The 23,086-nt window shown below is 63.1% G+C and overlaps 1 protein-coding gene across 8 annotated transcripts in view; it reads left to right on the top strand.

Annotated features, from left to right (window-relative positions):
- KCNAB2 (potassium voltage-gated channel subfamily A regulatory beta subunit 2) overlaps positions 1-23,086 on the top strand; it is a 62,063-nt gene that overhangs the window by 15,784 nt on the left and 23,193 nt on the right. For 2 of the 8 annotated variants that reach the window (XM_059691493.1, XM_059691496.1), the window contains exons 2-3: positions 8,089-8,213; positions 9,053-9,094. The exons of 1 other annotated variant lie outside the window; for it this stretch is intronic. In XM_059691493.1, the coding sequence (XP_059547476.1) occupies positions 8,137-8,213; positions 9,053-9,094 (119 nt within the window). In that variant the 5' untranslated portion in view covers positions 8,089-8,136. Of the gene's footprint in view, positions 1-8,088; positions 8,214-9,052; positions 9,095-16,568; positions 16,802-20,300; positions 20,770-23,086 lie in introns of those variants that run through there. 5 more of the 8 variants (XM_059691495.1, XM_059691497.1, XM_059691500.1 and 2 more) reach the window with 4 other exon arrangements.

Raw genomic sequence — 23,086 nt, 5'->3', positions numbered from 1 at the left:
GGCCTCAGCGTCCGCGTCTGCAGGATGGACACGGTCATGGCCGCCTGCGGGGTTTTGTAAGGATCCGTGTGACAGCCACGTGAAGCGTGACGCATGACATGGGCCCAGATGCTATCGCTAATTCAGTCAGAACGCTTGTGAGGAAGCTTCGAAAGAAGCGATGTTATTTACTCCCCATGGGGTGGGCGAGCCCTGCGCAGCTCAGAGCGCAGCTTTGGGGTCAGCCAGGCCCGGTCCGGACCCCAGCCTGACCTCTCTGAGCCTCATGTCGCCCTCTGTCGGGTGGGGAGCAGCAGTGCCCCCTCCAGGCTGTGGGGCCCCAGGGATCAGGAGCTTTAATCACCAGGTCTGTCCCAGCTCCCGGGAGCAGGGGCCCCAGCCTGCCGGGGGCGGCCGGCCTCCTGCCCCTCCAGGCTGCTGTGCTGCGGAAGGCTGGCTGTGGGCCACACCCCGCTCCCTGGGGCCCGGGCATGCCAGGCGTCCTCAGCTCTGTGGCACCTCCTGCCACCCACTTCCTGGTTGACCCCGTGGCCGCCGCCTTCCACCGAAATGGGCTTGTGTCTGGCCGTTCTGACCCAGGAGCTGGCACCGGGGGTGTTTTGGGGCCCTGTTTCCCAAGATGGGTTTGGGTTCGTGCTGGGGGGGGGGCTTGCGTGCTCCCCGCCCCCATCCAGGCCAACAGCCCTGTAGACTCCACCCCTCCTCCCCCCTCCGGCCCCCCACAGGCCGGGCTGCAGCCGGGCGGCAGCTGCCCCTGTGACTGCCCTGTAGGACAGACAGAGCCTGCGTGGCCCTGTCAGCAGAGCCGCTGCAGCTCTCCCACCAGTGACTGCTGGCAGAGGGTGGGGTGCAGCCCAGCAGCCAGCCGGGGTGTCCGCCTGGGACATAGTCCTGCCCCCGGAGCCGCTGGCTTCTGCTTTCATCCCTGGGCAGCGAGGTGCCTGGAGATCAAGAGCGCTGCAGGGTCACCTCTGTCGCCACCACGGGGCGTGAGGCGGTGCCAGCTGCCCGCAGCCCCTGCCAGCTCCCAGAGGCTCCTGCGCGGCTGCTGTCGCCTGGGAACCCCTGGCCTGGGATTCGGAGGCCAGGAAGTGAGGGTCCCTCCTTAAAAACAAGACAAATGGGTCTCCCCTCTTCTGCAAGGGACAGGGCAGCTAGGGGACCCCAGCCTTCCCCACCCTGCAGTTCTGTGTAGAAGCCTGGCCACAGCACAGCCACCCCATCATCCCCATTCGGGGGAGGAGGGCAGTGCTGGGCAGGCAGCTCCCTGGTGCCCAAGGGGCTTCCTCCTGCTCAGAGAAGCCGGGTGCTTCTGGCGAGGGCCCCTCCCTCCCCCACCCGCTCTCCCCCCACCCCCACCCCCAGCCCGGCAGGATGTGGGAGCAGGGTGTGGCCGAGGTGGAGGTGGAGGTGGAGGCCGGGAGCTGTGACTGCCTCCTGAATGAGTGGCTGCAGTGGGGCCTGGGCCTGGGCACTGGGATGGGTCATGGGGATGCAGGCTGTTTCCCGAGTCTTCCCCTGCCTCGCTGCCGCTCACACGGTCTGTAAAACAGAGGTTCCCTCTGCTGGCACCAGATGGGGCCCCGTGCGGCACCCTTCCGCCTGGGGCCGCCCCATCAGGAGGCACGGCTGCCGATGAGGCCCCACCCGTGGTCAGAGCCTCTGTTCCCTCCCAGGGCCTCAGCGGTGCTGACCGGCAGCCCAGCCATTGCCGTGCAGGGTCCTGGTGCAGCCAGAGCCCAGCCAGGCTTCTGTCCAGAGGCGGCAGGTGCCTGATTTGGTGGTGATGGGGGGCTGTGCAAGGGGATTTCCCGTCGATTTGGGACAGTTGGGATTTCTTGGCCGTGACCTTTACCGTAACTCTGACATTGGTTAGATGTGAACGGGGCCTCTCTTCGCACCCGCCTGGACGGGGCTCTGTGCTGGGTCGACGTGTGTGATCAGGGACAGGCCTTTGAATGTCGCTCTGAGAAGAGTGACATGTTTCGCCTGTGACCTTTGTTAAGAAACTCCTAATGGGTCTCCGTGGTCCGGACGCTCCTGCTCTTGTCTGGCCACGTGAGGTCCACGCTGTTCAGTGGCAGGTGGGTGGGTCAGTGCGCCACTCGGCTCCCCCGGCTCAGGCCCGGGGACTTGGAGGAGAAACAGGCCCCCCGTGGCAAAGAGCAGGCACCGGGCTGTGACCCTGCCCCAGGACATGTGCCCCGCTGGCCCCCACCACCCGAATCTCAGCAGACCTCATGGTGCTACTTAGGAACGGGGTTGTTGGTCTCCACACCCCTCCCTGCACCTGCTCACACTTGCTCCCTGATGGCCCCACAGGCCGGCCCAGGGCCCTGTGCACCTTGGCCAGACTCTCAGTCCTTGCCCCAGACTTGCTGAGAGCAGAGGGGAGGGCCCCAGAGGCGGGTGTCTGGCTCCTGGGTGGGAGGTGGGCGGGGGGGCGGCTAGGGGTGTTATGCAAGCGCCCTTCCGGATCTGTGCGGTTTCGAGCAGTTACACCTCTTCCTGTCTCTCCGAGGCCCACAGTCACCGCGGTGGCTGCTGCTGGCTGTGGCCGGCAAGGCGGCGGCCTTGTGCTGGGAACAGCCCCAGCCAAGCTTCAGGGCTGTGGCAGGAAGGCTCTCTAGGGCTCGAGAAGCAGGAGCTGGAGTCCCAGCCCAGAGGCTGCCAGGAAGATCAGCGATGTCCATCTGTCTGTCTGTCACACCTGGCCAGCAGGAGCCTTGCTCTCCGCCCCCCCTCGGTCACATCCACTGAGCCTCTGCCGTGTGGCGGGCGCCCTGGGGCCCTGGGATTCATCTGTGAGCAAGAGAGACAAAGCCCTGGCCCAGGAGGAGCCGACACCCAGTGATTGCGGGCCTGTGGGGAGGGAGGGACTGTGGGGGGCGCCCCTCATGGTGTCACGGCGGCACCCTCCAAGGTAGCCGGGTCCTCACACCCTCCCTCATCAGAGGAGGGTTGGTCTTTGCAACCAGAGGACAAACTTCTCCATGAAAGACCCACAGCTTCTCGCTTCTTTACTCTGGGGAGGTTCCAGGCACCTGGTGTGAGAGGCCCAGGCCTCGGGCCTCGCTGCCCACAGCCACGCGAGCAAGACGTGTAAGAAGAGGAGCCCCTGGCCCCAGGCCCCAGGCCAGCCTTCGGATCAGACTGCAGCCCCAGCCGCCAGCAGCCTGACTCAAACTCGGGATAGATCCCAAGCCAGAACCGCCAGCCCCGTCCATCCCGATTCCTGACCCTCCAAAACCGGTGAGAAAGGCTTGTTTTAAGCTGCTAACCCTCGTCCAGTGCAACAGATAACTCCCACGTTATCACTCTTCCGACCTCAGCTATCGAGGGACCAGCCTTCTGGAACCTGTGAGGATCCTGCCTTTGAGTGCGGCCACAGAGGCCCTAAGAAGCCCAGACTTCCTGCATGACATCAAGTCCTCCCTGTGTGTGCCGGTCACATCCATGGGACTAGCCTTCTTCTGGAAAAGACAAGTAGCCTTCCGCCAGCAGAGGCAGAGAAGGAAATGCAGGTGGCGTCGCAAGTCTGAGGACCTGGACAGTGGTTTCCTAAAGGGACGCCAGCTGCCCCGGAGCAGGGACACGTCTATGTGTGAGCGGCTTCATGACGCCAATACCCAGGAGGAAGCCGTGAGCGGCGACTGGGCAAGAAGCACTCCCAGGCCGTGGCCCTCACCTTCCCTGCACCGCGGCCGGGCACAGGCCGGACCCAGCACCCTGGCCCTCCTTACGCCCCACACGCCCATGCACCTGCAGCACGTGCGATCCTCAAACCCCGTTATCACTTCTCAGAGGAAGAAACTGACACCTGGGAAGCCTGGGAGGATTGCCCAAGGCCACCCCAACAACGTCCGTCAGAACGCGGACCCGGGACCCGATCTGAGCCCCGACCGGGCCTCACACCCTCCCGACAGCTGAACAGGTCTCCTTGCATCACCCAGAGGATGGAGCTGGGGTGAGCTCGGGCACTCGGTGTGCTAACTCCCTTTCCCATCAGGTCCGGCCCAGGGAGGCCCCGGCCACCCCGGTTTCTCGTGCCCAGGATCTACGGTGCAGAGAACGTGGCCTGCTTTCCCGTCGTTGGAAGTAGCTCCTGCCACTCTCCGGAGCTGATGATCCTGGGTGTTAAGCCCCAGATGCACTCCGGGGAGTGCTCAGGCTAAAGCTCCGCCCACCTGCAGGAGAGTGGCGGGCGGCCACAGCGAGCATCCCTTTCTCATGGTCCACGGGTCCAGTGGCTCCACATCCCAGTCTAGACTGAGTGGCACACACAGTCTTTGGACCAATGGGTTTGTCGCGGTGATGGCAGAGGCTCCAGGGCGAACATCCAATGGCTGAGGCTGGAGCTGGTGCAGTGTGAGTGTGAGTGACTGTGTGAGTGTGTGTGTGTGTGTGTGTGTGTGTGAGTGAGTGTGTGTGAGTGAGTGTATGTGTGTGAGAGTGTGTGAGTGTGTGTGTGAGTGTGTGTGTGTGTGTGAGTGAATGTGTGTGTGTGAGTGTGTGTGAGTGAATGTGTGTGTGTGTGAGTGAGTGTAAGAAGTGTGTGTGTGAATGTGGGTGTGTAAGAAGTGTGTGTGTGGGCGTGTGTGTGTAAGAAGTGTGTGTGTGAGGGTGAGCGGTGTGTGAGTGTGTATGTGTGAATGTGAGCATGTGTGAGTGTATGTGTATGAGTGTGAAGTATGTGTGTGAGTGAGAGTGTGTGTATGTGTGTGTTGGGGGGCAGCTAGCAAAGTCACACAGCAAAGGACATGGCTACCAGGAGAAGTGAGGCACGTGGTGGCCAATCAACCTCCTGTACCTCCCTCCTCCATCCTGAGCCAATCCGATGGCAGCTTGGCCAACCAGAACATCTGGGTGACCCAGGCGTCCCAGCCAGGCCCCTCAGAAAGTGTCTCCTGTCATTTTGTGTCCATCCTGGACTCGCAGGCTCGGGGCTGACCTTGCTTTGCAGTTTCTTGGTTTAAGCTGCGTGTTCCTTTTCTTCTGTCTCCTGGACGCGCTAAATTCTTTCCATCTTGTGCAAGTGTCTCTGGGAGAGGGAGGAAAGGGAGGGAGGGAGGGAGGGAGGGAGGAAAGGGAGAGGGACGAAATACAAGCAAATGAGGCGCAATGGTGAATAGGATGAAGAATATAGGGGTTTGTTGCTGTTGTGATTTTTTTACAACTTTTTTGATTGTGAACATTTTGCGAATGGTCAGAAGGACGGAGCCTCCTGACCTCTTGGCCCCTGTCGTCGCCGTCAGCTCACCCTGAGGTTTACTCGGCGGCTCTTCTCTTGGGCTCGGTGTTTCACGTCTGGCTTCTCTTTGCCCGTGAGGGAGGGTGGGCGGCCTGGTGAGCGCCCCTGCTTCAGTGTCTCCCTGTACAAGTCGGGTGTTTGCTCAAGGTCCACACAGGCCAGGGCCTAGGGCAGGAGACAGGGACCAGACTTTGGACCCCGAGCCAGCTGTCCCTCCTGGGCCTGGTGTGCTCTCAAATGGCTTATAGCTTCCCCTCTCCCCGCCACTGGGAGGTGGGGAAGGGGGTCCCCCCTCCTCTCTGCCTGCCTCCCTCCAAGGTGCCTGCCTTTGGCAGTATCCCTCTAGGACGTCCGCTCCTCCAGGATTGGCTGCTGGGAGGATGCAGTTGCTCCTGATTGGATGGTGGCAGCTGCAGGGCCAGGAGGTGGGCTCTGGGCCGCAGCTGCCCCTGGCTCAGGAAGTCCAGGCTGGGTAGGGGGAGGAGTGGGAGAGCTGGCCTCCCCAGGATGCCCTCCTAGTTGCCACAGGTGGTGCTGGTTGTCCCTGCACCTGTAGCTGCCTGAGCACCACCACCGCCCCCCCCATAGGGTGAGCATTGCACCCTCCAGAGAACACTGCCCTTGTTCATCGAACGGACAGCAACCCAGGTCCTCCACCACCGAGGGCAGCACCCCCATCCTCCACCACCGAGGGCGTTCAAGGTTAACACACCGCCCATCCAGCCACCCCCCTGGGCTTTCCCTGGGGGAGCCTTCAGCAGGCTGAGCTGTCGAGTCATTTAGTCATTCAGTAGTTCATTCATTCAACAGATATTTGAGTGTCTACTTGTGCCAGGCACAGCTGTGGACACAAGATAAAGCTGGCAACTTCGTGGGAGGGAGACAGGTCATAAATGAGATGGTGGGTGCCGTACGAGACGTGCTGGGTGGGGTGATGCCGGGAAGGGACTCGGGGTGTGAGGGAGACGGGTTTGCTGTTCAAGGTAAGGTGTTCAGGAAAGACTCCATGAGAAGGCGGCCTTTGTAAAAGAGGCAGAGGTTGGGGGGCGGGGGGCCTTCAGAGGGATCTTGCGGGTCAGAGGGCTCAGGTGGAGGATGACCAGGTGCAAAAGCCCTGAGGCTGGAGTGTCTGCGCGTTTGTGGGTCCTCAGGAGCCAGTGTGCGGGGGTGAGGTGAGCGCGGGAACACGGGGGGGAGGGGCAGATGGGGGTCCCAGGCTGGTGCTGAGATTTGGGCTTTCATTCTAAATAAAGTGAGGAGCCACTGGAAGGTTTTGGGCTAAGTAATGGCATCCTCTGATTGATGTCTAGGAGGCTCTTCCGGCTCCTGTGAAGTAGACCATGGCGGGAAGGTGGGAGCCAGGAGCCCCTTAGAAAGCTGTTGTGGGGACGAGAGAGAAGGTGGTGGCCGGGACCGGGGAGAGCTGGTGGGGATCCCTGCGAGAGGCGAGGGGTCCTGGATGCTCCTGGGGGGGGGGGGCGGTGATGAGTCCTTGCTGAGCCGGGGTGACGGTGGAAGGGCAGGGCTGGGCGCCATTGGGAGCTCAGCATGATCTGTTGCTGCCCCAGACGTTACCACAGTCTTTACTCTCGGTGTCCGTGGGCCAGGAGGTGGGGCGTGGTCTCCCTGGGTCCCCCGCTTCAGCGCCTCCCAGGCTGCATCAAGGTGTTGGTGGGGCTGGGCTCATATTCACAGGCTCGACTGGGGAGGGGCCCCCCCAACTCGCACGGTGGTTTGAAGGGTTCCGTCTTGTGGGCGGCTGGCCAGAGGTCCCCTCAGTTCCTCGCCATGTGGGCCCCTCCAACATGGCAACTTGCTTCATCAGAGCCAGCAAGTCAGAAAAGAGATGCCACCAGCAAGACAGAAGGCACCATCTACGTGCCTCATCGCAGAAGTGACGCCCCATCACTCGTGCCACCTTCTGTGGTTAGAAGCAAGTTATTAGGTCCAGCGCTCACCCAGGGGAGGCGGGGGGTTACACAGGGCATGAGCGCAGGGGCTGGGGGAGGCATTGGACAAACTGCTTCCTTTTTAAAAAAATATATTTTCGCCCGGGCCGAGAATCAATGATTCTCTCTCATCATTGATGTTTCTGTCTCCTTCTCCCTTCCTCTCTGAAATCAATAAAGAAATATATTTTTTAAAAAAAAATATTTGTTTTTCATTGACTTCAGAGAGGAAGGGAGAGAGAGGGAGGGGAGAGAGAAACATCAATGATGAGAGAATCATAGATCGACTGCCTCCTGCACGCCGCCCACTGGGGATCGAGCCTGCAACCTGGGCATGTGCCCTGACCAGGAATCAAACCGTGACCTCCTGGTTCATAAGTTGATGCTCAACCACTGAGCCACACTGGCCAGGCACAAGCTGCTTCCTTCACACTGAGCGGCCCCACCTGTGGCCTGCAGTGGGCAGGAGTCGGGGTCAGGGGAGGGGAGGCAGCAAGGATGGCCCTGGGATGGGGAAGACAGAGTTCTGAGTCCAGAGAGGCCCCGGGGGCCACTGTTTCTGCAGTTTGGGCAACAGAAATGCGCTCCCAGGGCCTCAGCAAAGCCGCCAGGGCGGGCGAAGGACCCCCCAGGAGCGCTTGTGGGGAAAGTGGGGAGATGGGGCGGAAATCCTTCCCGTCCTTGGGCCCGGTCATCAGCCTTGTCCGAGCCCCCGAGGGTCTGTCTGTCTGTCTGCCTGTCTGCCTGTCTGTCTGTCTGTCTGTCTGTCTGCCTGCCTGTCTGTCTGTCTGTCTGATGAAGGACGGGCGATGACCTTCACCCTCGCAGAGCCTCCAGGCCAAACCCAGCTGGCCTTTCTGAACCTGCTCCCCCTCTGCTTCCCCCCAGAGCCTTCCGGCGTGAAGAGCCCCCGGCGGGACCAGTGAGGCCGGCTCCATGTACCCAGAATCTACCACAGGCTCCCCAGCTCGGCTCTCCCTGCGGCAGACGGGCTCCCCCGGCATGATCTACAGGTGACTCCTGCCCCCGCCCCCCCCCCCGTCAATCCTGCCTCCAGGAGGAGCCCCCGAGGCCACTGTCTTCCTCTTGACCTTGACCGGGGAAGGACCAAGTGAGGCCCATGGGCTGTGAGGTGCAGGGGCAGGCGTGGTCCCTCCAGCTCCCCCATGCCCTGGGCGAGGCTCAGATGCCGGGAGGGTGGGGTGGGGTCCGCCTCTTCCAAGCACAGCTCGGGTCCCTCTGGGTAAATCCCAGGCTGATGACAGGGAGGGGGCAGGAGGCATTGGGCCAAGCTCGGAACCCAGGCGGCATCACTGCACGAAACCGGGGCCCAGGTGGGGTCCTGGGGCCCCTCAGTCCTGGAGCGCTGGGACCTGCCTAAATGGTTATCAGCCTGAGCCCCAGCGAGTGTCCCGGGAAGCCACAGGGGAAAGGACTGTCCCTCCATCAAGACCCTGAGAACCCACGGTCGCATGCAGACTGGCCAGCGCGTGGGGTGACAGCCGGTCTCGGTTGGAGGCCTTTCCACCCAGACAGACCTTCCCCGGGTGGTGGGGGGGATGGGGCGGTGGGGTACCTCCTCTCTTGTTTCCTCTTCTCTCTGTGTGAGTGAGGCAGGCTCAGGACCCGGGTCCCAACAGAACGGGCCTCTGACCCTACGCGCCACTGGGTGGCGCTGCCGCCGAGCGCTTGGGCCCAGCGCGCACCCTCCCGACATCGCGGAGCCAGCGGCGCAGGGTGGGGCCGGGGCTGCGCGCGTTGCGACGGCTCCGGGCTGGCAGCTCCCTGTGGTTAATGCCGATTGTAGACTCTCTCTTCTCTCCCTCCTTCTCTCCCCCATTGCTGCCCGCAGTACTCGGTATGGGAGCCCCAAAAGACAGCTCCAGTTTTACAGGTAACGCGCGCCGCTTCCCTAAGCCGGCGCCCAGGGCAGGGGTGCGGGTGGGAGGGCCGAGCGCTCCGGTGGGTCGGTCGGTGCGCAGGGTGCGCTGGTGGTTTCTCGGAGATAGAATTCCCCGACTAGGTCCGGCCTGTCCCCGCGCCCTCTCTCCTGTCCTGGCCGAGACCGTGAGGTCGGGGTCGCGGGCTGATCTGGAATCGGCTTTATTTTGGCAAAGGGGCTGGTGACACCTGCTCAGCTCGCGGGCGCCCCCTAAAGCCTCCTTCGGGTGCGGAGGAGGCGCTTTCCTTGCCGTCTTGGGTCATGGTTTCGGGGTTCCCAGAGTAAAAGACGCTGTGGCCAGCCCATCCGTCCGCTGTCCTTGGATGTGAGCTGATGGCAGCCTCCGGTGATCACAGGCCAGCTCCCGCTCAGGTGTGCGGCTCTGGCTCCGGGTCCGAGTGGCCTGGATGGGGGAGGCGGACTCGCTGGCGACGTTCTGATGCGTTTCCTTGTCCCTTGTCGGTGAATCAGCGCCCCGTGTCGCAGGGCGAGAGGCTCTGTCCCCAGGGATGTGATGCCGAGGGCACAGGCAGGTCGGTCAGCAGGGCCGGCTCGGGCTGTCCCGCCGCCTTCTGGGCAGCCGCTGCCCAACCCGCACAGCAGGGAGGCGCCCCAGGAGGGCGGTGCCCCAGGAGGGAGGCGCCCCAGGAGGGCGGTGCCCCAGCAGGGAGGCGCCCCAGGAGGGCGGTGCTTCCCCAAAGCCTGTAACTCTAGGTACTGACTCTGCCACTTTTCTCCTTTCGGGAAAATGTCAGGATGGGGGTCCGCGGGGCACCCGGCCGCCCTGGGACGGTGTGGGGACTCCGTGCGGCTCTCGGGGGCAGGGCCTGGTGTCTGGCATTCGGGCCTGGGAAGCCGCTGGGTCCAGAACCACCTCCCCAGCGTCAAGCACATCCACCTGTGACAGGACGTGGGGTTCCTGCGACGCACCAGGCATCTCGGGCAGTGGGTGCAGGGCCACGCTGGGCCCCCGCATGGCTCTTTCCCTCCCAAAGCCCTGGCAGCCCTGATTGTGACCCTGGCCTGGGTCCTTGGGCTAATTTTGCCGCTGCTTCAGGGCCTCCCATGAGCCCCCCCCCTTACAGAGCGCGCTAAGGAGATGCGCCCGCCTTGGTTGCACCCACAGTTTTGCTAGGCATGATTTTGCCTGGACCAGTTGAGTGTGAACCTGGGCTTGCACATGCGCTTGGGTGAAATGTGCATCGTGGTGTCTGTATGCAACGGCCCAGCCTGTCAGAGCGAACGGGGGTGCGGGGGGGGGGGGGGAGACCCGTCCCAGCAGGACCTGACCAGTGAATCCCAAGGTGCGTGGGCCTTGCACCCTCCAACACCCGGCCTCCTCACTCCCGGGAGGAAAGGAGCACGAGACAGGCAGGCGGGAAAGGCCCCGTGGGTGTCCTCGTCACCCGGGCACTGACGTGGCTCCCGGTGGCTTTAAGTCAGTCAGCCGTGCATGCAGTGGAGCCTCCCCGGGAACAGGGCAAAGGTGTTCAAGGCATGCCCTGCCCTCATCCCTGTATCCATCAGCTGTCAACAGAATGCTGCATAACAAACAGCCCCCAAACTCATTGTTGTACGAGAGCTGTTCATTTCTGCTTGTGTGTTGTGGGTTGAATAGAGCTGGTCCATCCAGGCTGGACTCGGCACTGAGCTGTAGGTTGGGTCCAAGTGCTCATCCTCCCGTCCTTGCTAGCCAGGGCCTGTCCCAGGCCCGTTCTTCTCATGGCAGAAGCGTCGGGGGGAGAGCAGAAACCTGTAAGGCAGTGGTTCTCAACCTTCCTAGTGCTGAGACCATTTAATACAGTTCCTCATGTTGTGGTGACCCCCAATTTCATGGTTACAAATTGAACATAATTAAAGCATAGTGATTCATCACAAAAGCAATATGTAATTATATATGTGTTTTCCAATGGTCTTTAGGCGACCCCTATGAAAGGGTCGTTCGACCCCCCCAAAGGGGTCGCGACCCACAGGTTGAGAACCACTGCATCTGAAGGCCAAGGTTAGAACCCACGCACTGTCACTTCTGCACATTCTTTTGGCCAAAGTGAGTCCCATGACCCAGCCCGATGTCAGAGGGCAGGAAAGATACTCCCCACCATCACCCCCGTGGGAGGAACCAGTGACACAGAGAGGGACCGAGGGTCGGCAACAGAAACGCCACCTGCCCAGGGCCCAAATGCCCCAAGTGTCCAAGGTGGACCGCGTCTGGGAGAAGGCTCGGGCGCTGCCGGGGACCCGAGGAGGACGGGGCCACAGCCCCCCAAGCGTCAGGGAGGCTCCTCGGAAAAGGCCGCACGGGGCTCTGAGCTGGACCTTGAGGTCTAGATAGGATTCAGCACAGAACCAGGAAGAACGTTCCAGTCGAGGCGACAGCCTGAGCGACTCGGAGCGGTGCACAGAGAACAGGAAATGGTGGCTTCACAGACGGCCTTCAGGCCTGGGACATGTGACCGGACTGTAGAGGTGGGCGGGGCCTGAGGAGGGAGGAGCTTGGGCTGCATCATGGGGCCCTGGGGAGCCATGGGCGGTGTTTGAGCAGGGCAGGGCCTGGCTGGATGTGGGCGACCAGGAGAGAGGGAGAAGGCGGGAAGAGGGGGGGGGGGGCCCAGGAACCGGGTGTCTGGAGCTGGTCCATGGGCTTGTCCGCCAGGACGGAGCAGCCGTGGCCCGGGGGAAGGAGACAGCCCTCGTTCGAAGCATGTCAGGCCGATGACCGCCAATCAGTGAGGCCCAGGACCACCTTCTGCCCAGGGGGACACGTGAGGGATGTAGTGGACTCGGGCCTTTGAGAAAAACCATCTCACTTCCGTAACAGGCCTTTCCAGAGGATAACACCGCCAGTCACACCCGTGGCCTCTAGGGCCATGCAGGCACATTCCACTGCTTTCTCCTTGGGCCTGGGGCTGTGACTCCCTCCCACCGCCCCCCGCCCCCCCACCCCCCCACCTGGAGGCTGGTGGTCGCCATGCTGTCTGCAGGTTTGTCACGGGTGAGCAGCTCAGCCTCTGTCTGGAATCCCACATGCACTGGCCGCCCTGTTCGCTGCAAAGTGATGTCACGCTGAGACTTTTTGGCATCCTGGGGTCATGACCCTGGAACAGGGGCTCCGCAGAGCTTCCCCCCAGAGCTCAGCCTCGAAGCATTTCCCAAACCCCAGGGCAGGACGCGTGCTGTGGGGAAGGGTCCCCGTGCCCCTACCTGCGGGCGCGGCCGGGTGGTGTCCAATAGCAGGCTTCCCGAACCTTCCGGCCATTTATGGGCACTGGGTACCCATCTGGGCACATCCCAGTGGAAGGGGGGAGGGGCGTCCGTCCCCGTGTGCTGGGGGGAGGTCTCCCCAGACCTCAGCCCCTTGCATACGGGTGGTGGTCACATGCCACGGGGACCCCGGCGCCCCTACTGCGGACACAGCTAGGGCTGTGATGGGGACGGGGCTGTACACCTGGGTCCTCCCCACCGGGGTTCTGTGGGGGGCAGTGGAGGCAGGGGTGGCCCGAGGCAATGGCAGGACCCCCAGCTGGTGCCCCCGCCAGCCCCAGCGCCGAGGCAGCCTGGCCGGCAGCACCGCTGAGCAGCACTTCCTGGGCGGGCGGGCGGGCGTTCAGGGGCTGCGGCCTCCTGAATAATTCAGCCTGTTTCCCGAGACAAGACGCCCTAATAGGACTAATGGACTTGCTGCCTCCCAGCCGACCCCTGGGGGCCGCGCCTGTTCACCAGCTGCCTCAGGCGCTCCGCAGCGACACTCCCTAACGAGCAGCTGCGCAGACCCTGAGAGCGGCCGCTCATCAGCGGGGTGTCCTTTCCAACCAGCAGGCGCCAGAGCAGGTGAGCGGCCCTTCCCTCGGGGTCAGGGCAGCGCCTGCTTCGGGGTGCTGCCTGCGGACAGACGAGCATCCGGGGACAGAATAACGGAGGGTGGTGTTCAGGGTGCATTGGGCTTTTTGGAAATTAGACCCGCTATGTTTTTCCAAAGCCTAAAACCTCCCTAAAGCCAGCCTTGGGTGACCATGGGGGGTAGCTGGGGGGAGTTGGGGGCTCAGTGCTGGCGCCTGCTTGCTCCCAGACCTGCCCTCCAGGGAGGCCGGGTGTCGGCTCTCACCGGGGAGGGTCAGCATTTTCCGTTTCCCGGGAAGGGCAGAGGACGGCTGGTGGCTGTTGGGGCCCGCGCCTGAGCAGGCCGCTGCCTGGCTGTGCCTTGGCTTGCTGACGGGTTCGCGAGCAAAAGGGGTTTTGTTTCTGCTCCCACGCCTCGCTGACACCGCCGCGCATTACAGAGCCCGCTCCCCGACGCCGCTCCCTCGCACCCCGCTTTCAGGAACTGTGGCTGGTTCCTCCGATGGGGAGAGGAGTGTCACGTTCAAAGAGACCTTCGGGCTCCTTCCAGACCCCCTGCTTTGGTGGCTTTCGGTAAACAGACCGGAGTTCAGAAACCCCGTGGGATGGCCTGTGGAGGCCGAGGCCGCATGATCCCGCCGGCTTAGCGAGGCCAATGTCGCCCTCTCCCTCTTCCCATGTCCCGGGCTCCCTGACAGGTTTCTCAGGGCCCTGGCCCTCCACAAGGAAGAGCCTGTGGAGGGCTATTAGCAATGGCTATTGAGGGGGGACTGATTTTCCCTGGGATGGGGTGCAGGAGGGGATGGGGGGAGGAAGTCAGTGCTTTTGAGTTCTGAGAAGCGAGAGGGCTGGCCGGAGCCCCAGTGATTCTTCCTGGGCCCCCTTTACCCGAGGACCCAACCTGCTCGGAAGCCCTACGTGAGGAGGGCAGGAGCCACCCTGTCCGCCCAAACCAGCGGCAGCGGGGCCAGAAGAGCCTTCACGGGCCACACCTCCCTCCAGGGCCTTCAAAACGGGGGCGTCTCTCAGCTCCCCCCACGTTCTCCGCTGTGCTTGGCCCTCTGGCCACAGACCCCCTCCTGGGTGCCAGCTCCTCACCCCTGCACCTTTGCCCGGGGGCTGCCATGCTCACCCGCACTCACCGCTCCCAGCACCCCCGGCCCTTGCTGGCCACACCCGCCCTGCACGCATCTCACGAGGAAGGGGTGCTCCCTGCCAGGTGGGTGATAGTTGGCGTCCACGTTTGGTCCTGGTCACGTTTGGTACCTGCACGGCGCCCTCGGATCACTCAAGCCCGTGTTCAGGTGTGCCTTCTAGCGAGGCCTGCCCTGCCTGCCAGCCCCGCGCCCTCCACCCTTTGTGTGTATTTTTGTCCCCATGCCACTTAGAACTGGTGTCATATCCCAGGTACAAGGCGGGTTCCCACGGCAACACCAGCCGCTGCCCAGCTGTCCGGGCAGGCCCTGTGCAGCCCGGGGCAGCCTGTGCAAGAGGCCCTGATGGTCCCACTTCACAGATGTGGAGACTGTGGCCTGGAGCGGTCAGGTGCGGCCTGGATCGCACGGAGCGGGTGACAGGGCTGCCCCGTCCAGAACCTGGGCACATAGCCATCTGCCAGCCCAGCTTCGGCATCTTGGCGAGATTTCTGGAGCCACACCAGCTCGGGGTGCTGTTTGTGGGAAATGTCTTGAAAGCTAATGGCTATTGATCTCGGCCTGGCCGGGCCTGTTTTGGGGAAGTGCCCCGGCAGCTGCAGCCTGCCCACTGGGGACACGGACCCCAGGGAAGCCAGGACTGGCCTGCTCTTGCCCCACACGGGGCTGGTTGTGGGCCACACGGCCGCCTCTGAGGCAGCTGCCTGACACGGTCCTGAGTGCACTCAGAGGCCGGCAGGAAGGAGTGGGAGCTGGTGCTGCTGCCTTTCCTGAGACGAGCCCGACCCGGAACCCCAGGCCCCTCTCCTGCCCAGGGTGATTCTCCTGGAAGGTGGGCCTTTCGCTCCAGGGGCATCGTTGCCTTAGCATCCAGCAGTGACCTCAGTCCAAGCCCTGCAGGTATCAGAGGCCATGGGCCCTGCAGGCCCCCCTCTCCATGGATCTGAGCCACGGTGAATGCAAGACCTGCCCCGCCCCTCCCCCCGGCCTGGGTCTGCGTCAGGAAGCCGCCCAGCGCTGCCCGGTGCTGTGGGCACTGCCAGGGAAACGCCCAGGCCCTGCCGGGGCACCGAGCAGGCAGCGGTGAACGCGGACAGGAGAGTCCCGCCTTCCTGACCTTCAGGTCAGCAGATGCAGCAAGCAAGCTGCTCGGAGAAGCCTCGCATGTCGGAGGGCGGCGCGTGCTGCGGAGAAAATCCCGGCGGGAAGGGTGGGCTCACCCCAGGACCCGGCTGGCTCCGATGGCACCTCCGCCCGAGCAGCAGCCTGCGCAGCCCTCCCCAGGGATGACAGGGGTGGGGCAGTGCCAGCACCTCCAACTCCCAGGGCTGCGCTCCAGGGTCTCACTCTGCAGCCGACCCATCTCTCGTTGGTGATGGTGACGCTGCGGGGCCGCTGGGCTGGCAGAGGGCCGGGCAGAGGGCTGGGCAGGTGCAGGGGGCACTCCGATTGCAGATCACCCCTGCCCCTGTGACCGTGTCCTCGTTCCCGGTCAGAGATGCTGCTGGGGGGGAGGGGCAGAGCGGTGAGGGGCCCTGGGCTGCCTCCCTCACTGCGTCCGTGAATCTCCCTGGAGGTCGCACTCGGCACACGTCCTCGTTGCCATTGCCCGCGCTCTCCAGCGTCACTGTCCATCGTGCGGGACGCCTCGCCCTCGAAGGCCCACGAGTTCCCATGTGATGTGGGGACTCACTCCCACTTCCCTGCTGGTGGACACTCATGTTGTTTTCCTTTCCGAGGGAGCATCATCATCATCATTTAGGGTTTTTAACACTTAAGCTTTGAAATGTCCCTAATAAACCTCCCCCGTCACCCTCCCTCTGACGCACCCGCTCAGTCTCTCTATTGCAAGAATTCGCGGATGGTGACATCCTAGTGACCACAGAGCGTGGAGCCCAGAGGGCGCTGCTGGTGCGTGCAGGGCGTGTGCGCGGACGGCTCTCCCTTCCCCCGCGCGTGATGGGCAGGCGCGCCCGGCATGGTCACACAGGCGTTTGCCGCCGCGACAGGTGCGCTGATGCTGCTGCCCAGGCACGGCCCTTCCCCTGGCCTTCCCCGGCAGGGCCTGCAGGGGGCGCTGTGCCGTCGTGTCTGGCTCTGGGGCTCTGCTAGCTGCATGCTGTGCCCCATTTCCCTTGGAGCACCTGAGTGCGAGTGCGCCCCCTGGAATGCAGCTTCCCTGGGCTTGGCTCACAGTGCGGGGGCGGGTGATGCTTAGCCAGAGTCCTCCGCCACGCAGCCTTGAGGACAGAGACGCACCCCAAGGGGTGTTCACCGCGGGGCCAGGCCCGTCCCCACACCCTGGTGGCCGTTCTCGTTGGAGGACGTGTCTCTGCCGCCGCCCTGCCCCGGCGCCAGCGTCCGGCCAGGGCAGTGGGGACAGCGGCCCTCGCTGACCCGTCGCCGCTCGGCCTTTCCCGTCCGGACAGTGGCGGCCCCCAGGCGGGACCATGCTGTCCATGACGTACAGCGAGAGCCTGCGGAGCGTGAGCAGCAGGTGTCACTCAGACTGGGCCCTGCACCCCGTGCGCCAGACCGACACCCTGGAGCTGCAGCGGCTGCGGGAGGTGCGGGCGGCCGCCCAGGCCCGGAACATGGAGAGCTTCCTCCGCATGCACGGCCTCTCGCTGGACGGCTGCACCGCCCGGCGCACCGGCATGAAGTACCGGTAAGGGCCGGCGCGGCGGGAGGCACCGGGACACGGCAGGGGGCAGCGACGGCCGCGGCCCAGGCAACCCGGGTAACGGCTTTATTGTGCGTTGCAGTAAATATCTTGTGTTTAAAAATTCCAACCATGCCCTGGCCAGTTTGCTCTGTGGTTAGAGCATCGACCCCCGGACCAAAGGGTTGCGGGTTCGATACCTGATCAAGGGCACATACCTCGGTTGCAGGTTCGATCCCCAGCCCAGGGGCGTGAGCAGAAGGCAACCTGTCGATGTGTCTCTCTCACATCAATGTTTCTCTCCCCCTCCCCCTCCTCCCTCCCTTCCACTCTCTCTAAAAATCAGTGGAGAAAATATCCTCAGTGAGGATTTTTTTTAAAACTTCCAACCACGTGGAAACATGCCAGAGGAAAGTGGAGGACTGTGCAGCCCTGTCCTCCAGAGACAAGCACTAAGTTTGGGACATTGTGGGTGAAAAGAGGATGTGGTTTCTACAGCGGTTCTCAACCTGTGGGTCGCGGCCCCTTTGGTGGTCGAACGACCCTTTCACAGGGGTCGCCTAAGACCATCCTGCCTATCAGATATTTACATGACGATTCATCACAGTGGCAACATGACAGTTATGAAGTAGCAACGAAAATAATGTTATGGTTGGGGTCACAACATGAGGAACTGTATTTAAAGGGCCAGAAGGTTGAGAACCGCTGGGTTTCTAGAAAAAAGAGGTAGACGCGCTCGCTCTTCCATTTGTCTGCAGCGTCGCTGGGCAGAGAGTCACCGGGGGTGACAGCACAGGTCAGTGGAAAGGCTTAATCGTCCTCTCCAGCGACAAACCATCCCGGCGCCGAAACCCAGGGGGTCCCGGGGGCAAGGCTGCGCCCCTCCTTTGCGTCCTCGTGGGCAGCGGTCCCCCGCAGGCGGCCTCTGGGTGGGTGGCTGCAGCTACACCTGTAACTCTCGTAGCAAAGGCTGGGGCTTCGCGGTCCCTGTGGTCTCCGGGTGACGGGCGTGTAGGGCTCTCGGGACCTCGGGAGGACGTCCTGGTTAGCTGGCCGCTCTTTGAAATCAGCACCTTGGACAGCACTCGGGCCGGCCCACTGTGTCCTCCGGCCTCAGCCAGGGGCCAGACCGGCGCTTATGTGTTCATTTCTAAATTGCATCCGTGCGGCTTTATTCCCGTGCTTCCCGGGGATAAGCCCTCGCCAGAGCCAGTCGGCCAGAAGGGACCCCCCGCCCCCCCGCCGCCCAGTCTAGGTACCGTTGCCAGATTTAGCAAATTAAAGGGCAAGATGCCCATTTACACTTGAATTTCAAAATTTCAAATAAAACAAATCAATTGGGGGGGGGGTGCAGGGAGTACGTCCCACGAGTTATTTGGGACACACTTATTCTAAAAAGAGAGTCGTTGCTTGTGGGCGCTCGGATTCCACCGGGTGTCCTGTATTTGACCTCTGCTCCCGCCTCACTCGGGCCCCGGGGTTACCCGGCTGGTCTCCCGAGGACAGCCCTGGCGCGTTAGCGTTTTCTCCTGCGGCCGAGGGGTTTGGGCCTCCGGCTCTTTGTTTGAACATGTGCTTGTGGTTTAAAGAAACAGCACTCCATCAGATGGCAGCCTGTGGGACCCGATACCTGGCCAGAGCACAGGAAAACAGCACCTCTCCCAGCTCTTGGTGAAAATGCAGCTTCCCAGGCCCAGCCCCGGAACCACCGATTCAGTAGGCCTGGGGGGCGCCCAGGGGTCTGCATGTGGGACAAGCTCCCCTGGTGTCTGCTCAGGTGCTGAGCAGCCCTGCCAGAGCCGAGGAGCACCCCGAAGCTGGGGCAGGGCCTTTGCCATCTGCAGCTCTCCAGGCCTGTGGGCTCCCGGCAAACAGGGCGTGTGGTCCTGCGTGCAGAGTCCAGCCCGTGGAGGGCTGAGCTGGTGAAGGGTCAGCACCGCAGGCTGCCATCCACCTCCCCCCCACCCCTGGGGCCACGTGGACAGGTGGGTCCTGGGGTGCCCCTCCCTGGCCTCGGTAGGTGGCATCTGAGACCTGCCAGGGCCTTCTTGGCGAAGACACCAGCTCTACCCTCCCAGCCCCTCTGTCCCCCAGGTGGGTCGGGGTCCCACCCTCAGGGAGCGGCTCCTGCTGCCACGTCAGGCCCATGTCCAGGGGGAGGATAAAGGGGTACACTCACCCGTGGGGAGTGATGGGAGAATCTCCCATCTGGGCCTACACTGACTCCCAGAAAGCCCCTCTATGCTGGAGGCACACGGGGGTGCCAGGCCCCGTGTGAGCGCTTTACAGGCGCGATCTGACCACACCTTTGTGATCCACGCTGGCCCCGAGACCACTGAGGCTGGGAGGGAAGTCACCGCCCCAAGCCGCCCAGCTCACACGCAGGGAGCCCAGGACCCAACACAGCCTTAGTCTTCACTCCTGTGTCAAAAGGCAGGGCCGGGGCTGGGAGCAAGCTCAGCCACTGTCGTGCAGACACCCCTGGTGGGTCTTCTCTGGGCCCTGTCAGAGCCGAGGGTGCAGCCGGCAGGGGCAGAGGTGTCTGGGGGCCGAGCTGGGAGGGACACAGGGCTCCTCGGCCACGCCCCTCACTTTGTCATTGGAAGTCAAGCCCCAGAGAGGGCAGGACGCCCACCTGGGGTCCCCGGAGAGTTAGCAGCGGAGCCTGGGCTGCCCCTGCCCGCCTGCCTCCTGTCGGTGCCCTTTCTCAGCCCCTCCCAAGGGCAGAAAGCACACAGACATCGGCTTTGGCAAGGCCCATCCTGCCGGGGCAGCGTCATGCAGGGGGTCAGAGGGCAAAGCCTTCCCGCCAACAGGGACAGCCCCCTGGGTTTCAGGACCCCGTGAGGGTGAGTGTGGGAAGGAGGGTGGCATGGGTGTGTGTGGGCACCTGCTGAGACCTGAGGCCATGGCAGTGCTGGCACTTCTCGGGTCTCCGTCCCTGAGCCCATGGCATCATCACCAGGCAGAGCGGCTTTCTCCTTCACGTCTGGGGATCTGGCTTCTCCTTGCGCCAAGCCCGGGGGAGGTCCCACTGGCCTGGGCAAGGTCCGTGAGCAGATGGTGCCGCCGGAGCCACACGAGCTCGGCCGCCCACTGGCTGTGCTGCCTGCCTCTCCCCATCCTGGCCGGGCGGCCGTCAGCCTGGAGCAGCCGGTGCTGCTGCTGCCTCCGCCGGGATGGCCAGAGCAGAGGCTTATGCAGTCGCCTCGTTAATAATGAATCGCCGGGTGCCTCCTGAGCCCCCTGCCGGTCACCTGATGGACCTGGTGGGCGTCCAACCCCTCGGTGTGCAGCCCGGGAGCTGAGCGCCAGGCGCCCTCCCGGAGACTCGGGGAAGCCTGCATGGCAGCTGCTCCTGGAGCCCCAGGCCTCCGCCCGCTACCCACGAGGGGCCCTCCCTCCTCCCGTCAGAGGCTACAATGTCGCTCATTGGTCAGGAGTAACTGGCAGCCCAGCCCCGCTGGACACTGGGGGGGCCGGCCAGCCAGAGCCAGAGGGAGAGGGCGGAGGAGGGACCCGGGGAAGAGGTGAGAGGTCTCCCCAGCCCCGCTGGGAATCCGATCCCCTGGCCGGAAGGTGCACGGGCGTCCGTTCTCTCCATCCTTGTCTTGGGAAACCCTCGCTCCTGAAGGAAGGCCTCGCCGCTCCTCCGCCTTCGGGGATAAAGTCTTATCGTCGAGGGAGAAGGGGCAGATGACTTCAGAGCCCGGAAGGAGGGGGGAGGCGCCCCAGAGCTGAGGGCCAGCACCCCTCAGCATGCAGGTGTCCTTCGTGTGCTCCGAGCATGGCCTCAAGGGCCGGGGCCCCGAGGAGCGGCTGGGCCGGCCGGCCGCCAGCAGCCCCAGCCTGGGGACCCGCGGCCGCTTCCGCGCTGTGGCCATGGTGGCCCGGAGCCTGGGACAGCTGTCGGTGCAGAGCCACCCGAGCGTCAGTGACTCCGCTGGCGGGAAGCAGCCGGGGATGAAGTGCAGGTAGGAGGCGGAGATGGCTTTGCGGGCGGGGTGCCCACCCCCACCCCCACCCCACTGGGAGCGCCGGTAAATCTGCAGATCCCGTCGGACTGGGCCGGTTTGCGAGCTCAGAGGCCAGGAGGGGCTCTGGTAGCCGTGGCGGGCGGGTGAGAAGTAGCATGGAGGCTCGGTCAGCCCCACGTTTCTTCACGGCGCAGGGAGAGGGGGTGCATGGCGGCCGGTCTGTTTCTGTTTGGGGTGGGGGTTTGCCATAGCCAAGCCCTCAATGTCAGACTCTGTGATTCTGTGATGCTTCCTCTTCCCGGGAACCCTGGGCCCCGGCCACAGGCCCCTGCCCTCTCCCTGGGCACAGGGCCCACGGGTGGTCCGAGGTCTTTGCAGCCGGGCCACGGTGACAAGCGTTCGTGTGATGGTCCGGGACCACCCGGTGACCCTGGGATGGAATTAATGTTCCCTCCCCGGCCTGAGCCAGGCCCCCGGCAGGACTGTCGCTCCGGTGCTCAGAGCCGCCGCTGGGGTCTCCTGCGGATGCTCAGCCCCACGGTGAGGACACCGGCTGTCACGTGTCCCTCTGCTGGGGCGCCGGCCCCCAGGGCTGCGGCTCGCACTGTGTCCTGTTCCTGGAGACAGTTGGGGGGCAGGGACCCTCCTGCCGCCCCTTGCATCGCACCCCACTGCTCCACCCAGGCTCTTGCCCAGACGCTCGGTGGGCTCGCCCCGGTGGGAAGGGGGGCCCAGCTTTGTGCAAAGGGCCCCAGGGAGGGTCGTGGGCACCCTGCTGCCGGCCTGGCCTTCCTAACTCCCCGTGCGCCTCTCTGCTGGAGCCCCTATTAGTCGAGAACAGCATTCTGGGAGAGGGGAGCCCACACAACCCACCTGCAGTTCCGGGAAGGCTGGCAGGTCGCTGGCTCCGGTTCCGCGGGGAAGTGCTGCCAGCCCTCTCTGATCAGACGCTCCCGCGGCCCAGAAAGACCAGAGGCTCCTGCTGCGTTTCGGGGGCGTCTGGGCTGCTGGCTGGTGCTGGTGGCAGCTCAAAAGTGAGGGGTCGGTCCTGACAACCGAGGTGTAGAATTAACCCTCCCCACAACCAGGGCCCCCAAGCGGGACCTGGTGTGAAGGCACCAGGTCCTGCGCCCCCTGGAGGTGAGTGCTGGAATCACCGAGTCCTTCTGCTTCTGAGCCCGTGTCCCTCCTTGGCCCCCCCCACCCCCCCCACCCCCCCCACCCCGGGGTCCTGGGGGAGGCCTGACGCTCTGTGATGAGCCTCCAGGAAGCAGGCGTTGGCTCCACCCTCTGAGCTCAGGGAGGACCACCCAGGATGGAATCTCCATTCTGGAAGCTCTGGGGGCTCCGATCTCCGGCTAAGTGGGGATCAAAAGCTAAGAGTAAACAGGAGACACCTTTCACTTTGATGCCTGTTACCCCTGCGATCTTTGAGTCCATCTGGTATCCTCGAAGGGCCAGCTCTAAAAATACAAAGCGCTGTGTAAGTGGAAGGAGTGGCCATCAACGGGACTTCCCTCCTGAGAGCCTCAATCACTGAGGACCAGATCTCAGAGCCTAAGTCAGTGATGGCGAACCTATGACACACGTGTCAGAGGTGACACGCGAACTCATTTTTTTGGTTGATTTTTCTTTGTTCAATAGCATTTAAATATATAAAATAAATATCAAAAATATAAGTCTTTGTTTTACTATGGTTGCAAATATCAAAAAAATTCTATATGTGACACGGCACCAGAGTTAAGTTAGGGTTTTTCAAAATGCTGACACGCTGAGCTCAAAAGATTTGCCATCACTGGCCTAAGTGCTCAAGATGACTGTGTGCACCTGTGTGCTCCTGTGTGTGCACCTTTGTGCTCCTGTGTGTGCACGTGTGCTCCTGTGTATGCATGTGTATTCCTGTGTGTGCACCTGTATGCTATGTCCTCCCTTGTGTGCACTTGTGTGTGTACCTTTGTGCTCCTGTGTGTGCACGTGTGTGCTCCTTTGTATGCATGTGCGTTCCTGTGTGTGTACCTGTGTGCGCACCTATGTGCTCCTGTCTGTGCACCTTTGGGCTCCTGTGTGTGCACGTGTGCACCTGGGTGCACCTGTGTGTGCATCCATGGGCACGTGTGCATGTGCAACACCTGCGGGGACAAGACGGCGAGGCAGTGAAGGGGGAGAGATGCTCGTTGGGCTGGGCCGTTGCAGTCTGAGGACCTGGGCTCAGATCCCAGCTCCACTACTTCCTAACCCAGGACCCCATCTGTCCTTATGTGTGGCCGGCGGGAGAGCTGCCCTTGGGGTGCAGGAGGGGGAGGTGGGTTCCTCC

The sequence above is a fragment of the Myotis daubentonii genome, chromosome 3 (genome assembly GCF_963259705.1).
Source record: "Myotis daubentonii chromosome 3, mMyoDau2.1, whole genome shotgun sequence".
Classification (NCBI taxonomy): Eukaryota; Metazoa; Chordata; class Mammalia; order Chiroptera; family Vespertilionidae; genus Myotis; species Myotis daubentonii.
Note: the sequence above shows the minus strand (reverse complement) of the source record. Positions and strands in the feature narration are given on the sequence as shown.